Here is a 15,831-nt window from a genome sequence, read left to right on the forward strand (position 1 = left end):
TCTCACTCCTCCTCCCCCTCCCTAGACCCCAGATCAGTGGATCCTCTTTGATTCAACAGACTAGTGGTTCCAGGGAGAATGCAAAGATCATTAGTGTGGGGTATCCCTGCCACGTTCCCCGCCCAAGTTAGATTGGGGCAGAGACAATTCCATTTAATCAACTCTTATCATTGGGCATTCGTAGAGTAACTTTATTCATTGTCGGAAGCAGGGACCTCTGCCCACCTTTTCCAGTACTCCGTGTATGAATGGTTATTCTAAGGTGTTGAAGCTTTGACAGCATCAGGGGAAAACAGGGCTGTCGCCTCCTGCCCTTCCCCAAGCCAGTGCATGCTGCCATAAAGGTGTTTACGATTCGGCCTGGTCACCCTAAAGTGCATAGATCCAGACTTGTCCGGGTGTACCAGTTTAGAGATAACCTGTCGTGAGCAGTTAAATAATACTTTTGCCAGGATCTTACTCTCCGCATTGAGCAGTGATATGGGCACACAAAAAAGGCACGGGCATCTGGCTGTTTGCCTTCCTTCAGGATAGTCACAATCGTGGCCATTCTTTGGTCACAGGGTGTCCGTTCCCTGCCCTTCGGTTCAAGGAACATTTGTCTTCTGAGAAGTGGCAAGGTACTGGTCATGCACTTATAAAGTTCAATAGGCAAACCATTAGGACCCAGCACTTTCCTGTATTATCAATCAATCGATCTAGGGGATTTTTAGAGCGCAAAATCTACTAATTGAGTGTCCAGGCACTATATGTAAGAACTGATCCTGAATGTTCTGGAGTTTACAATGTAAAGCTGAAAAGTCAGGTTTTGAGCAGGCGCTTGAGACCACGATGCCCTCTGTGGTGCAAAGCTGCTGAGGGAAGGTGTTCCAGTTTTTAACAGCCAGGACGGGATAAGAGCGGCCACCCACCTTTTCTTTCTAAATTTGGGAATAACCACCAGAAGGGAACTGGAGGAACAGAGTGGTCTAGGTGGATGGTAGGGGATAATCCTTTTTAACAGGTGATGAGGAGTGGTAGAAGGCTTTATGTGCCTTGACAAGTCCTTTAACCCTCACCCGCTCCTAGATGGGAAGCCAGTGAAGTTCTTTCAGGTGAAGCTGGATGTGATTCCTCCAAGGCAGTCTCAGAAGAAGTCGCGCACTGGCACTCTGCATCAACTGCAGTCTTTTCAGGAGATAAACCATTAAGCCCAGGTAAAGGGAATTAGTGTAATCCAGCCTTGGGATCATCAGGGCCTGGATGACTGCTGCGGAATAGAGAGATGGCACAGAAACCTTTATTATACCTATCAGAAGTCCGAAGCAGAAGCCAACTACACTAGCTAACTGGGGGCCAAAGGTGGCAGAAGTTTTAAATTTCCCTCCCAGATTGCGAGTCACTGCAGCAGGGGCTGGTGGAGGCGGGACAGTATTGGCCAAGATGTTATTCTTCTAGAAGAGTGGATGGAGGGGTCAGGGGAGAGGGGAAATCTTGAAGACCAATTTTTTGGTTTTACTGGCCCAGCAGTTTGCTGGTACACAACCAGTGAAAACACTGCAGAAATGGAAGCCTTGAAATTGCTCAGTGTATTTGGCGCTTTAAAAAAAAGTCAAGGATGAGGAGCAGGTGTGTATCATAAGAGTACAAAACTATTTGCACACGGTAGCAAGGGTGGCTAAAGGAGTAATAGACATTGAGGAGTGTAGAACTCAGTGCAGACCTTTGGGGTAACCCAAAACCGAGAGGCTTGGGTTCCGAAGTAAACTGAGCCATCCATACAGATTGGTGTCTGCCTGTAACGAAAGAACAGAGCCACAACAGTGCAAGGCCACTCCACCGATGTCGCCTAGTCGCTATAATCATATAGAATGCGAGACAGTGTCAAACGCTATGGATAGATCAAAGAGAATCAGGGCCACCAGATTTCCCTGATCCAGTGCCAGCTTAATGAACAAGTTACTTACCTTCAGTAACAATATAGCTGTTAGAAACATTAGTTAATTATAGATTTCTTATCTTAGAATTACCCCTCTGGCGTCAGACTGGATTCGGAAAGTTTTTTCTTCAGCAGTACCTCTGTACGTCGGAAGGTGGCGTCAGTCGGCTCTGCGTCCTTGGTTTGTGTCGTGGTTGTCGGGATGATGTTGCGGCAGCTACTTAGACCCCGCCCTTGCGTGCTGACGTCAATTCTGTACATGACTTTCCGTGCTAGAAACGCAGAGCCATGCAAGACACCGACCACTGGTGCACAAAACTAGGGGCCTGGAAGGATATCCTTAACTCTAGAAATCAGTTTGCAGAACGGGGAGGATGGGTGGGGCGGTAAGGAATCTATAACTAATTAATGTTTCTTACAGATAGATCGTTACCGAAGGTAAGTAACTTGTTCAGCTGAATGAAACATGTTAGTTATAGATTCCTTACCTTAGAATAGATACCCCAGCAATACCAACCCCGGTGGTGGGTCTGCGAACCAAGATCACACCAGAAAGTCCTGGAGAACAGAACGGCCAAAGAAGCTGTCTCTCCGGACTTGGCTGTCCAGACAGTAGTGTTTTGTAAACGTGTGCAGTGATGCCCATGTAGCTGCCTGACACATGTCATGTAGAGGAACTCCTTTTACCAAGGCAGTAGTGGCTGCAGTTGCCCTGGTGGAATGGGCACGTAGCACCACTGGAGGCTCCTTTTTAGCCAGAGAATAGCATACTCTAATGCACAAAACGACCCATCGAAAAATGGTTCACTTGTGTACGGCCCGGCCTTTCTTGGCGCCCACGTAGCCAACAAAGAGTTGGTCATCCACGGACCTGTTTTGTGCAATCCAGATAGAACGAAAGCGTACCTTTTGGGTCCAGACGGTGGAGGTTCTCTTCTCCTTTTGAAGGATGCGGAGGCGGAAAGAAGGTGGGCAAAGTGAGGGTCCCAGATGTGAAAGGCTGGAACAACCGTAGGAAGGACGGAAGGATTGACGAGTCATGAGAACCACCTTGTCCGGATAGACAGACAGGAAAGGAGGCTTGGCTGAAAGAGCCTGGAGCTCACTCACTCTTCTGGCAGATGTGATTACTACTAGGAAAGCAGTCTTAAGTGTCAGAAGCCTCAAAGAACAGTTGTGAAGCGGCTCACTGGGAGCGCACATTAAACAGGTTAAGACAAGATTCAAGTCCCACTGAGGCATAACAAAGGGAATAGGAAGAAAGAGATGAGTTATGCCTTTCAAAAAATGAATAACCACGGGGACTTGAAAAGAGAAGGCTGATCTGGAAGCCGAAGAAAGGCAGATATAGCTGAAAGATAGCCCTCGATAGTACCCAGAGCAGAGCCCCACGGGGCAAAGAAAGAAGAAACAGGAGAACCTCAGCAAGAGTGGCAGAAAGGGAATCCTCAGCCTTTTCTGTGCACCATGCCACAAACTTGTTCCACCGGCAGGCGTATACCGTTTTAGTAGCGGGACGCCTGGCTGCCAAGATTACATCACAAACTTCGGGAGGCAGGTTCAAAGACGTCGACTTCCGCCGCTCAATCTCCACACAGGAAGGTGGAGGCTGGAGAGGTTCAGGTGGAGGACCATCCACTGTTGCTGCAACAGAAGATCCTCCCGAAGAGGCAGACGGGTCGGAGGATCGATAACCATGTTGAGCAGCTCGGGATACCAGACTCTTCGTGCCCAATCTGGAGCCACAAGGATGACTTGGGCCCGGTTGCGCCTGATCTTCTTCAGCACTCTGGGCAGAAGTGGGAAAGGCGTACAACAGACTGCAACTCCACTCGTGACGAAAAGCGTTGCCTAGCGAGTGCCTCCTTGGAATTTCCAACGCGCAGAATTGGTGACATTGCCCGTTATCTTTGGTGGTGAACCAAGGCTCTCCCCACTGTCGAAAGAGACCTTGCACCACCTCCGAGTGAAGACGCCATTCGTGATACATCATGCACCTGCGGCTGAATTTGTCCGCCCTGGCATTCAGGGAACCTGCCAGGTGTTGAACCACCAGGGTTATGCCCTACTGTTCCAGCCACGGCCAGAGACGGAGGGCCTCTCGACAAAGGGTTCACGACCCCACCCCACCCTGCTTGTTGCAGTACCACAAGGCGGGGGTGTTGTCCGTGAACACCTGCACTCATTTCCCGTTGACAGAGGGAAAAAATGCCTTCAATGCCAACCAAATCGTTTGAAGCTCCAACAAATTGATGTGGAGCCCAGACTGCCCCTGATCTCCACCTCTTCCAGATGGCCGCCCCATTCCAGAAGTGACGCATCTGTCACGACTGTGAGCTCTGGTTGGGTAAGGGAGAGGGGTCAGCTGTTGGCCCAATCAGGGTTCGTCAACCACCACTGCAGATTTCTCGCAGTTCCTTCCGAGATCTGGACCACGTGGCTGAGATTTCCCTGATGCTGTGCCCACTGGGACTTCAGGTCCCACTGCAAAGCCTGCATATGCCACCTGGCATACTTTACCAACAGGATGCAGGAGGCCCAACAGTCACAGCAAACGTCTCATCGAAATCTAGAATAGAGGCTGAAACATCTGAATCATACACTGAACTCGCTGCTCGGGAGGATAGGCCTGAAACTGCACTGTGTCCAGAAGAGCCCAGATGAAAGGGAGTGTCTGAGAAGGAGTCAGGTGTGACTTTGGCATGTTTATAGAGAACCCCAGCAAATGCATGAGGTCCACTGTAGTCTGAAGGTAGGAGACAACAGCCTGGGGCAAGGACGCCTTCAACAACCAGTAGTCAAGGTAGGGGAAGACTGACACTCCTAACCTGTGCAGATGAGCTGTGACAACCAACATCACCTTAGTGAACACCTGAGGGACACTGGTAAGGCCACATGGTCAACTGAAGGTGCTCATGGCCTACCTTAAATAGCAGATAACACCTGTAACTCAGCATGATCGGGGTTTGAAAATACCCATCCTGCAGGTCCAGCACTACCATTCAGTCTTCTTGGTCTAGGGCAGACAAGACCTGAGCTAGAGTGAGAGAGTTGAACTTCTGCTTCTTGAGGAAGAGATTGACGGTCCGAAGATCTAAAATGGGCCACAACACTTTCTTCTTATTTGGAATCAGAAAGTAGTGGGAATAACAGCCACTGCCTACTTCTGAATCCAGGACCCTCTCTTTAGCTCCCTTGGCCAAGAGAGCTGTAACTTCCTCCTGGAGCAATTTTAAATGATCCTCTGCCAGTCGTCCTTGATTTGGCAAAATAGGAGGAGGAAAAGAAAGGAAAGGCAGAGAATAGCTCTCCTGAATGATCTGCATGACTCACTTGTTGGATGTTATGGACCTCCAGCGTGGTGGATGATGGATTCTCCCACCAACTGGAGTTGTGTGGTCTTGCAGATTGAGATTAGGGGTGCTTGGAGGCTCGGGCTGCCAAGGGGCGAACGCTAGACTGGCCACAAGGTGTAGAAGAGAGGCCCAAGGATTCGGCCATAACTTGAGAGTCCTTGAACCTCACTAAGGCAGAGTCTGCCTTTTCCCCAAAAAGTCGGGTTCCATCAAACGGCATGACCATAAAATCTGCCTGAACATCGCTCAAGAAGCCAGTTGTCCAAAGCCAGCCTGACGCCAAAAGGCCACTGTCGAAGAAATCCCTTTGCCCAGCGAATCAATAGTTTCAAGGCCACATCTTATGGTGAATTTTGCTGTATCTCTCCCGTCCTTAACTGCCTGAGAGAGAAGAGCCTGGGCCTTCTCCTGGACTCATAGCAGTACTTGCGCAACCATCTTCCAAAGGGAGTGGGAGAAATGGCCCAATAAGCATGCAGTATTCACCGACAGCAATGCCTGGCTGGAGGAATAAAACATCTTCTTACCAAGTGAATTCAGCCTCTTGTATTCCCTTTCCGAAGGGGCAGAAGGGAACGCGCCCCGGGATGTAGAAGCCTGCACCACCAAGCTTTCAGAGGTAGTGAATTGGCTTAGGAACTTTGGGTCTCCCGGAGCTGGGCAATGGCGGCACGCAATTGTCCTATTCAAAGGAACCCCTGTGCTAGGCTTGGACCATAGAAGGACATCAGTTAGTGCCTCATTGAAGGGCAAAGGGGTTCAGAGGAGGAAGCCTCAGGCTGAAGAACTTTATTCAGGAGATTAATCCTGACCTGCACTGAGAGCAACTCTAGTCCGAGGGCCTTGGCTTCCCTCTTAACCACTTATGCGGAGAAGTGTGGCTCAATGGTTAGAGCAGGCAGACTTCGATGCAGAGCTCTGGCCAGGGACCAGGGTTCGATTCCTGCCCCGGCGGGTCTCGGGCTCATTAATTCCCCTGACTGGATATTCTCGCCTCAGTGCCTATTCTGATCATGGGTCCCACGCTGTAACTCGGGGCAATAGCTTGCTTAGTCTCCACAACGGCCCCCACAACGGCAGGGATGCCTGGTCTACACCATGGGGGTGCCCAGGAGTGGACACTTCACAGGGGAAAGCAAGGAAGGGTTCCCTTGCGGTATTCGTACAAGCGCCGGGTAACCCACTGCGGGTAGCTGTGCGCTATACAAGTACAAAACATTTATGCCCGCTCCTTCGCAGCCACAGTTGACAGAGAGAGAGCATGCCAGTATTTGGGGGAAGTATCAAGTTCATTGGCCTCCCCAAGTCCCCCATACCAGTCCATCTGCTCTGCAGAGACATTCTGGTGTTCCAAAGTGTCCATAAACCCCTCCCATTCCTCTCCCGAGCCTAAAACAGGAGGCAACATAGAGCCCTTGAGTTCAATCGATGTTGGAATTTGTGTAGAGTAACGCTGTTCCAACTCCGTATCATCGGGGTTAAGGATGAGACTGGCATTGCCGGTGGGCACCGTCGGCCACACCTTTTGGTCCGATGCCGGGGGAGGTCGGGGTGGAACGACCGGCATAGTCTCAGATCTGGGATCGGATCCATGAGGTCCCACTGGCGCTGTGGCTATAGCTGATTGAGTCGTATCCAATGGGGCGCTGTCCGACAATGCAGGGTCCGAGGGTTCTCCAGCAGGGTTGTCCCACTCAAAAATGCAGTGCATGGCCTAGTAAAATTCTTTCATTTGAGTGGTGTCGCTCCGGCTCCCGGAAAGGGAGGGAGATGCAAAGTCGAGCTTGGCTCTGGCTCCGCAGAACTGTGCCCAGAGCATCGATGCTCCTTACCTCACTCGTCCAAGGACGACAGTCAAGGCAGAGATGAAGTCTGCTTGGACTTCTTCGTGTGCCTCTTCCCCGATTGTCCCAAAGACCTCTAGTGGGATAAAGAGGACTTGGGGCTCATAGAGTGGTCCCACAACCTCCTTTTTTAAAATCGGGAGTGGGGCCCCTGTGGAGTCTCGCTGGATAGTGTTGACTGCCGGGCTGCAAAGAGCTTCATAGCTCGCTCCTGCCAGGCCTTCAAAATCATAGCCCAACAGCCAGAGCATTACTTTAAATCATGGTCGCGCTTGAGACACCAGGGACAGACTAGGTGGGGGTTAGTAACCAACATCATGCAGTGACAGGCACCACACGATTCAAACCCTGTCTTCCTCGAAGACATCCTCGCACACGATGTTGGAAAAAATTACAAAGTCAACAAAAAGTCGAAAAAAGCCCTGTCAAAAAGCGACAGAGTGGTAGCTCCTCCCAGATTGGCGCTTACCTGATGCAGAAAGGAAAGAACAGATGTATGCGCACCTGGGTGACACCTATATAGGTTACTCCAACGTCATATTCGACGCCACTGACTAGGTCACGCGGAGCCAAATGGAGCCACCCGACAGCGCGTACAAGGGGTGTTGCTCGAGCAAAGGTTTCTGGATACATCCTCACACCTGGGAAATTCAAAGGTAACAAATTTGCAGGTAGAAGCCTCTATCCGATATGAGTAAATATGCATTCTGCAAGTCCAGCAATACCACCCAGTCTCTTGGATCAAGGAAGATAGAACTTTGGCCAGGGTGAGCATCTTGACATTTTCTTCCTTGAGGAAGAAGTTCACAGTGCAAAGATTTGGGATAGGATGAAGGTCTCCTTCAATATCAGAAAGTAAAGAGTAACAACCAACCATGAATTCTGAAATCGGTACCCTCTTTATTAATCCCTTGGCCAAGAGAACTAGAACTTCTGCTTAGAGTATAGCCAGGAGATGTTATATTGTGGTTGGTATGTCTAGGGAAAAGGAAAGAAAGAGTTGAGCGTAACCTTGTTTGGCAATATAGAGCACCCATTGCTTCAGGGAGGTAAAATATTATCCGAACTACAACCGGTTAATCATGTGTTACTAAGGTCAAATCCAAGTGGTTTTGCGACAGCTGCAGAAGGTGGGGATGGAGCTTTGGTAGATTGTTGCCCCTCGGAACCCAAACACCCTTGACCAGCTCCCTGACCTCGTCCCTTAAGGGAGTGAGAGGTCTGTTATGGCTGAAAGGAAAACAGTTTTTGACTTCGCAAAAAAATCCTTCCAAACCCTTAACCCCTTCTATGCTGATGACGGCCCCCGTCCGTCATGCACCGCGATGGGCGTGTGCTGATAACGGCTGGGGGTTGTGATGAACCCGCCCACTTATTAAAAGCGCCGCACAGGCGCAGAATCGCGGCCGCGCCCAAGGCGTTAAATAGGGCACTGTTTATGGGGAAGCTGCCTAGTTGGTAGAACTTAGCCCAAAGAGAGGGCAGGGTGCATTATTGTCCTTAACCTTTCAATGGCTGAATCCGTTTTTGCTCCAAACAGCCAAGAGCAGTCAAAAGGCATCTCCATAAGTGACTTTTGGAAATCTGTTAAGAACCCTTACAAGCTCAAACATTAATTAATTAATTAATTAACCCTGTGGATTAAATCCAGGAGAGATGCCTACTCTACCTAAAAATTCAGCAGTGTTTAAACTTAACTTTATTGAAAAGTCTGCAGCATCCAGCTGTTCCAAAATCAACCACTGTAGGATTTGGCGGACTTTGACAGAGACAGCCAGTATGACTTTGTCACTTTGTTTGATAAGGTGTGTGAGTATCTCCACGGGAGACATGAGGTATTTACTGACTTGGCACACACCGATCAGGACTTCAAATCATGACCAGAGCCAAGACGTCAAAGGCAGATGTTGTATGGATCTGAAACCGAAATTTGAGTATTAACTTTACATGGTATAAAGCCTGTGGGTTTAGGTGACATTATCTGCAGACCATTGTAAATATAGAGGGAAAATAAAAATCTCATGAATGATAGATGAAGCTCCAGATTCGCCTCAGTTGGAGTCAGTGGCGGCTCGCTGAGGGAGTGCTGCGGGGCGGTGAGGCGGGGAGGGGCAGGGTGGGGGATAGTAAACTCAGGCATACAGCGTAACGGAGTTAAGTAAATAAATAAAACAATTTACATTGCGCGTGCTGCAACGCCAACTCGGCAATGCAGCGCGCACAATGTAAATTATTTTATTTATTTATTTACTTAACTCCGATTCGCCGTATGCCGGAGTTTACTGCACCTCACCCTGCCCGTAGTATTCCCTCGGTGAGCTGCCACTGGTTGCAGTGTAAAGAAAGTAAACTACGTCAGAAGAAGCAGGTGGTGTACATATACTGCTCCTAACATCACATTCACATGGGACACAGCAGGCACAAGACAGAATTACACCACTTGACGCCACCTGTTGGCGCAGGAGGAAATTGTTATGCCAAAGCTGAAGGTGAAGAATCTACAGGGGTAAGTCTCGATCAGAACATTACACACTTAGAAAAAAGCTGAGTGGCTAAAAGTGATTATGTTTCAGCAGCTGTTTCGATTTAGTAGGAGGCAGGAGTTATAAGGCCCAGCAGGGAGTCAGCTGTAAGCCTTACAACTGTGTTTTAGGACTATGGGGACAGAAAGAGTATACACTCTTACTTGGCCAGACCAGGCTTATGGCAAAGAGGTCTTGGTAACATGATTGGAATTTTGGTCCTCCTCGTTCTGAGAAGAAATGTGGCTAAGTAGGTTCTGTTGACCGTGGAAACACAAACTGTCCCAGAGCCCACTCAACCACAAGTCATGTAGGACATCTGTTGAAATTAGGTTTCCTCCCTCTGATAGCCTTTATACTCAGATAGGGTAAGATACAGGTGTTCAATACAGATCCACACATGCTGTGCACACTTCACAATTGGCAATTATATGTTGTAGATTACCCCATCCATGGCCCATTGTGTGTCCCTGCTCCTCACAAAAAATAAATACTACCGACACCCCTGGATACAACATCAATCTGAAACATTCAAAGGATGGACAAGCAGAGCTCATATCAGAGAAGACAGTAGGACAGTATACAATCTACCAAGAAAAGACGAGAAAAAGTCCAACATTCATTGCATATTTAAACCACCATTACGTCTAACCCCACAGTGCAATCAGTATGAGTAAACAAGAATGCAACAGGTCAAAAAGAAAACAGTTTTACCTGTTGGAGTAAGGCAATCTTTCCAATCGAAATATCCTGCATAAATGCCTGGTTCTAAAGATCCCACAATTGGGTCTGCCTTTAACTCAATGTACATTTCAAACAGTCGAGTGTCTAGTTCCTTTATAGATTCCGTGCTGACCTAGGAAAAAAAAGGACATTATAATTAGCCAGCATAGCACAGAAACCAACTGGTCTTGCTCCCTAGCCCACCTCCCTACACCTGGCTTTACAGACTGTAGGAGGCTGGCTTTGTAGAAGGTGCTCACTTATGTAAGTGTAGCACCCTGCACTAATCCAGACAACCCTTATGGAAATTTTAGTGGTCTTAGACAACCTTAGAAAACTCTCTAAGTGGTAGGTGTGGAGAGCAGCCTTCAGGCTTAGTCCAGAAGGAGTGTAAATCACCTTGTTTTACCACGTCTTAATCTTACAGGTATAGGTTAAGTGAAAAAGAACCACGCAGTGTATTTATACAAATAGGTATTTATTATAAGACACTCACTAACACACAAGGATATCTCCTACCCGGAAATATAACACAATGCACTTAATACTTTTCAATAAAAACAGGTAAGTAGCACAAGTACACAGTAGTCGCCCGGGGGAGACCAAACCATATATTAAAAAAGAGGTATGCTAATCGAGACTCGAGTCAAACTGTACCCAGAAGACGTAGAAATATTGGGGACCGAAGGAACCACCCAAGGTAAGTACCCAGTAACCCCACGGAGGCCGTGTGCAGTGTGGGAAAACAACTGCAAACTCAATTCAAGTCAATAGGTAAGTTGTGGATGCAATTTTAAAGAAGAAGGACCCTTCCCTGATGAAACCCCGTGGAAGAAAGAAGGTTGGAGAGCCACCCAACCTGTGGATACCCTAGGAACCAGGATACCTACACCAGGGACGAAGAGTGCATAGTCGTGAAGTGGCGTCGAAACCTGCCGTCAAACTCAATGGAGAACTTCAGGAAGATGCCGCTGTTGAAGAAGGCGAAAGTGTCAAGGGGAACCCAAAGGTGGATTCAAGTTGAGAGGTACCTGCAAGCAGAGGGGACAGAGTCTATACCATTCAGGAGTGACCAGAAGGCAGAGGAGACAAATGCCCACTGATGTTGGATAATACAGGAGAGTTGACAATGACCTTGGAGCTGCAGTTGTGGGGACCGGCAATGCTGTGGAAGACCTGGAGCCATTCACAAGCTGTCCCACTACGGGTGACCAGAGCTGAAGAGTCGATGTCAGTTGGGAGCACCAACCAGATATAGCAACCGCAAACAAAGTGGCAAGCAAAAAAGGTGCAGAATTAGGACCAGCAAGGTCCAAGTTACTCGCCACAAGCAGGGAAGTAGGAGTAGGCCCGAGCAATCAGGGCAGCCCACTGGAGTAAAAAAAGACCCTCGAGAGGACCCACAGGGCTGAAGAACAGGTATCGCAAGAGTATCTCTAGCAGCTCACCAAAGATGCAAGCCCAAGGTGCAAGAGATGCTGTGAGGACAAAGATCTTGGTCGTTGGAGATGATTGAGGCTGGAGCTCCTTTGAGCATGAAAATCTTTGGTGAAGAGAGCCAACAAGTCTTGGCACCGGCAAGTTGACGCAGTGCACAGGGGATTGGCTCCTGAGGTTCTGACAAGGGATACTGGCCTCAAACTCTGTGAGAAGACAGTGCAGGCCTTGAGGGAGTTGTAAAACCACCGCCTGTGTTGCGGAGCCTTGTGGAGTATGTGGGAGCCCAGGAACAGCAAACGGATTAGCTTGCTTGCGGTGCCTGCAGATGCAGGGAAGTGACACCTTCACTTCAAGGGAGATTCGTTCAGATGTCTTGTAATTTGTTTAAAAACTAATTGCACTGATCTCTGCTCCTACCTTTCTGGGCACTTTTCACCACTCGCTCCCGGTCCACCATGGTGTCCGTTTGTGTGAAGGGAGTGGGGGGCGGACTAGAAAACGGAGCACGGGGCAGTACTTCCGGCTGGAAGCCTCATCGGCCGCATGACTGCGGGGAGGCGCAACGGCTAGGAGGCGGTTTTTGCTCCGTCCTGTCTTTGCGACAGTAAGCCACCTGACGCTTTTAATATTTTAACTTGGGACGCCTTCATTTTTAATTCATTTTTATTTGTTTAAAAACGAATTTGCACTGATCTCTGCTCCTACCTTTCTAGGCATTTTTCACCTCCCTCTTCACGGTCAACCGCGGTTTCCGTTTGTGTGGAGGGAGCAGGAGGAGTGGGGGGGTGGACTAGAAGGCAGAGCACGGGGTGGAACTTCCGGCTAGAACCCTCATCAGCCGCATGACTGCACTGACGCGACACTGGTGCGCCAAATGCGCACCTAAGGCGAGCACGTCTGCGCCCGTCCGCACCCGAACGGGACCAGGTGCCAGAACCCCTACCCCGCAACAATTAGGTGACATCACATATTTCAGCAGCCTTCTACTCAAGCAAAGGAGCGCCTACAACCACACATGTTACCACTCTATGGCCCCTCTTTTGGAGGAGCCCCAATGCTCTATTTGTAACTTTAGGTTTCGCCCTTTCACAGAGAGGACCCCGGAGACCAAACACTCTGGCACACTCAAAATGTTTCTTCTAAATTGTCGTTCCCTACCTAAACACTCCATTGAGCTGAAATCGCTCCTGGAAGATGAGACCCCAGATATACCATTTTTAACGGAAACCTGGCTCCACAACGAGTCTGACCCAGACCTTGTGCAGACTCTCCCTACAGGCTACATTATCCACCGGAAGGACCGGGGGGGGAAAGAAAGGGGGAGGTGTGGCAATAATATATAAAAAATCCTTTAGATGTCGAATCAGACCCAACATTGTTGCTGACTGTGAGAATCTCTTTTTTACCATTGCACTTTCCGCGGTACAGTCCTTTTCTGGAGTGCTCATTTACCGTCCTAAGGGTGGACGTGGGCTATTTACCCAATCCCTTCCGGACATAGCAGCCGCACTAGCAGGCACCGCCCTTAATATCCCGCTCTTGGGGGATTTCAACCTCCATTTCAGCAACTTTGATAAGGACGACGCGTCAGAATTGACTAAGGACCTATTATCAGCTCAACTTCTGCAAAACATTACCTGCCCCACCCATAAACTGGGCAACACGCTCGACCCAGTATTCACCAATAATAACAAATTATCTGTTGGCGACTCCACCCCTCTGCCTTGGACCGATCACTTCCTGATTCACATCTATCTTAATTCCCCACCCCTTCCCCCTGATTCTAAAGGTACCACCAAGAGATTCAGGCCATGGGTCAAATTAGCAGTAGATGGTCTAAAACCGGAACCCAACCTTAACCTCACCTCAGCCGCAGAAAATTTTACCGCCTGGATTAAGGCATCTCTGGACATGGTAGTCCCATTTAAATCCCGCCAAAAAGTGAGAGAGAAACTCTCACCCTGGTACTCCCCCAAACTTCGATCATTTAAACAGGACTGTAAAAGATTGGAGAGAAAGTGGATGAAGGACTATACATTATTAGTAAGCAGAAATACAGAGAAGCCATAAAACGCTACCAAAGCGAAATAAAGACCGCCCACTCAGCGTACTATGAAGAGCGAATTAACTTAGCAGTCAATACCCCCAGAGAGATTTTTCGCATTGCAAAAGACCTTCTAGAACTTCCTAGACCAGAAGCCTCTCTTATGGTCTCCCCTGAGCATTGTGATGAATTGGCGGACATCTTTCTTCCCTAGTCCACCTCGCCCTAGTGACATCCTTGTAACGGACAAGCTCCCGTTCGGCCCAGACCATGTGCTCAATTTACTATCCCCGCTGAAACTAGCTAGGCTAGCAGTAATTTTCCTGAAAATAAAATCAGGCTCCATTCTAGACTTAGCACCCCCCCCCCCCATGTACTTTGCAAAGCATGAAAAGTGATATTTCCCCACATGCCTGAATTAATAAATCAGTCTATAGCTACCGGTTCAGTCCCAGCACCTTGGAAGCATGCCATGGTGAAGGCCCTACTAAAAAAAAACAACCTGGACCCGGGCGACCTGGGTAACTATCGCCCAATATCACTACTCCCAGTAATGGTTAAGGCCCTAGAAAAGCATGTTAACTCAACAATCGAAGAATTCCTGGAAACCCACGACCTTTTACACTCCACACAAACAGGCTTCCAGCCTCTACATGGCACGCAAACTGCCCTACTCGCCGTAGTGGAGGGATTTAAATTGATCCTCGGTCAAGGGGGAGAAGTGGCCATTATCCTCCTAGACCTGAGCTCAGCCTTTGATACTGTGAATTTCAATATTTTATAGGAGAGATTCAGGAGGGGAGGCGCGACCCGTGACCCTTCCAGGTAGGTCGCTCCCCCTCCGCACAGCACCGCCTGTGCCCGTTCTCTCCCTCGCTGCCCCCGTGTCTCTCTGCCCGATTTTTCCTTCTGCTCCCGCGCGGCCCCCGTGTTTCTCTGCCTTTTTTGCCTTCTGGTGCTCAGCTGCCCCAACATTTCTGTGACCTTTCTGCCCTTTCTTGGGACCTCAGTGCCACTCGTTTCCCCCCGTTTTTTATTGACCTTTCTTGTGAGCTTTTTGCCTCTGTGTCACTCGTTTCCCCCTGCTTTTTGTGACCTTTCTGCCCTTTCTTGGGACCTTTCTGCCTCCTATGCCACTCGTTTCCCCCCGTTTTTTGTGACCTTTCTGCCCTTCCTTGTGAGCTTTCTGCCTCTGTGCCACTCGTTTCCCCCCTCTTTTGTGACCTTTCTGCCCTTTCTTGTGACCTTTCTGCCTCTGTGCCACTCGTTTCCCCCCCCCCTTTTGTTGTGACCTTTTCTGCCCTTCCTTGTGAGCTTTCTGCCTCTGTGCCACTCGTTTCCCCCGTCTTTTGTGACCTTTCTGCCCTTTCTTGTGACCTTTCTGCCTCTGTGCCACTCGTTCCCCCCCCCCTTTTGTTGTGACCTTTTCTGCCCATTCTTGTGACCTTTGTGCCTCTGTGCCACTCATTTCCGCCCGTTTTTTGTGATCTTTCTGCGCTTTTTTGTGACCATTGACCCTGCTCGCAGGCAGGTCGCCCCCATGGCGCTGCTCGTCACCTGACTGCCTGGTTCCTGCCTCCCTGATGCCTCCTTGTTTCCTGGGTTTTTCCCTCTCCTCTGCCCTGTGCGCCAGTTCCCCCTGCCCCCCCCCCCGTCGCTCCCGATCCGGCCTTTCCCGCCGCTGCTTCCCTGCGGCCCGCCCCCCTGCACACCCATTCGCCTCTCCGCTCCCGCCTCCCAGCTGCTCCTCCCTCCCAAGCCACCTCATATGCAGGCCGAGAAGCTGCCACTGCGAAGGCACGCCTAAGGTTAGCCCGTCTGTGCCCGTCCGCGCCTGGACCGCACCCAGCGCCAGAACCCCTGGACCCCGCCAACGCCACAACACCAGAATCCACTACGACGCCATCACCCTCCACGCACTCAATGGCAGCCAAAACCACACCTGTTCCAGACCGCCCGGAAACGGACCCACAGACCCTTCTCC

At 49.6% G+C, this 15,831-nt stretch overlaps 1 protein-coding gene across 4 annotated transcripts in view; it reads right to left on the reverse strand.

Moving 5' to 3' along the window:
• Nucleotides 1-15,831, reverse strand: part of EXOC2 (exocyst complex component 2) — a 1,143,674-nt gene that overhangs the window by 122,261 nt on the left and 1,005,582 nt on the right. For all 4 annotated transcript variants that reach the window (XM_086965054.1, XM_086965056.1, XM_086965057.1 and 1 more), the window contains one exon: nucleotides 10,355-10,496. In XM_086965054.1, coding sequence (XP_086821180.1) covers nucleotides 10,355-10,496 — 142 coding nt within the window. The remainder of the gene's footprint in view (nucleotides 1-10,354; nucleotides 10,497-15,831) is intronic.

The sequence above is a fragment of the Lissotriton vulgaris genome, chromosome 4_1 (assembly GCF_964263255.1).
Source record: "Lissotriton vulgaris chromosome 4_1, aLisVul1.2, whole genome shotgun sequence".
In the NCBI taxonomy this organism is placed as follows: Eukaryota; Metazoa; Chordata; class Amphibia; order Caudata; family Salamandridae; genus Lissotriton; species Lissotriton vulgaris.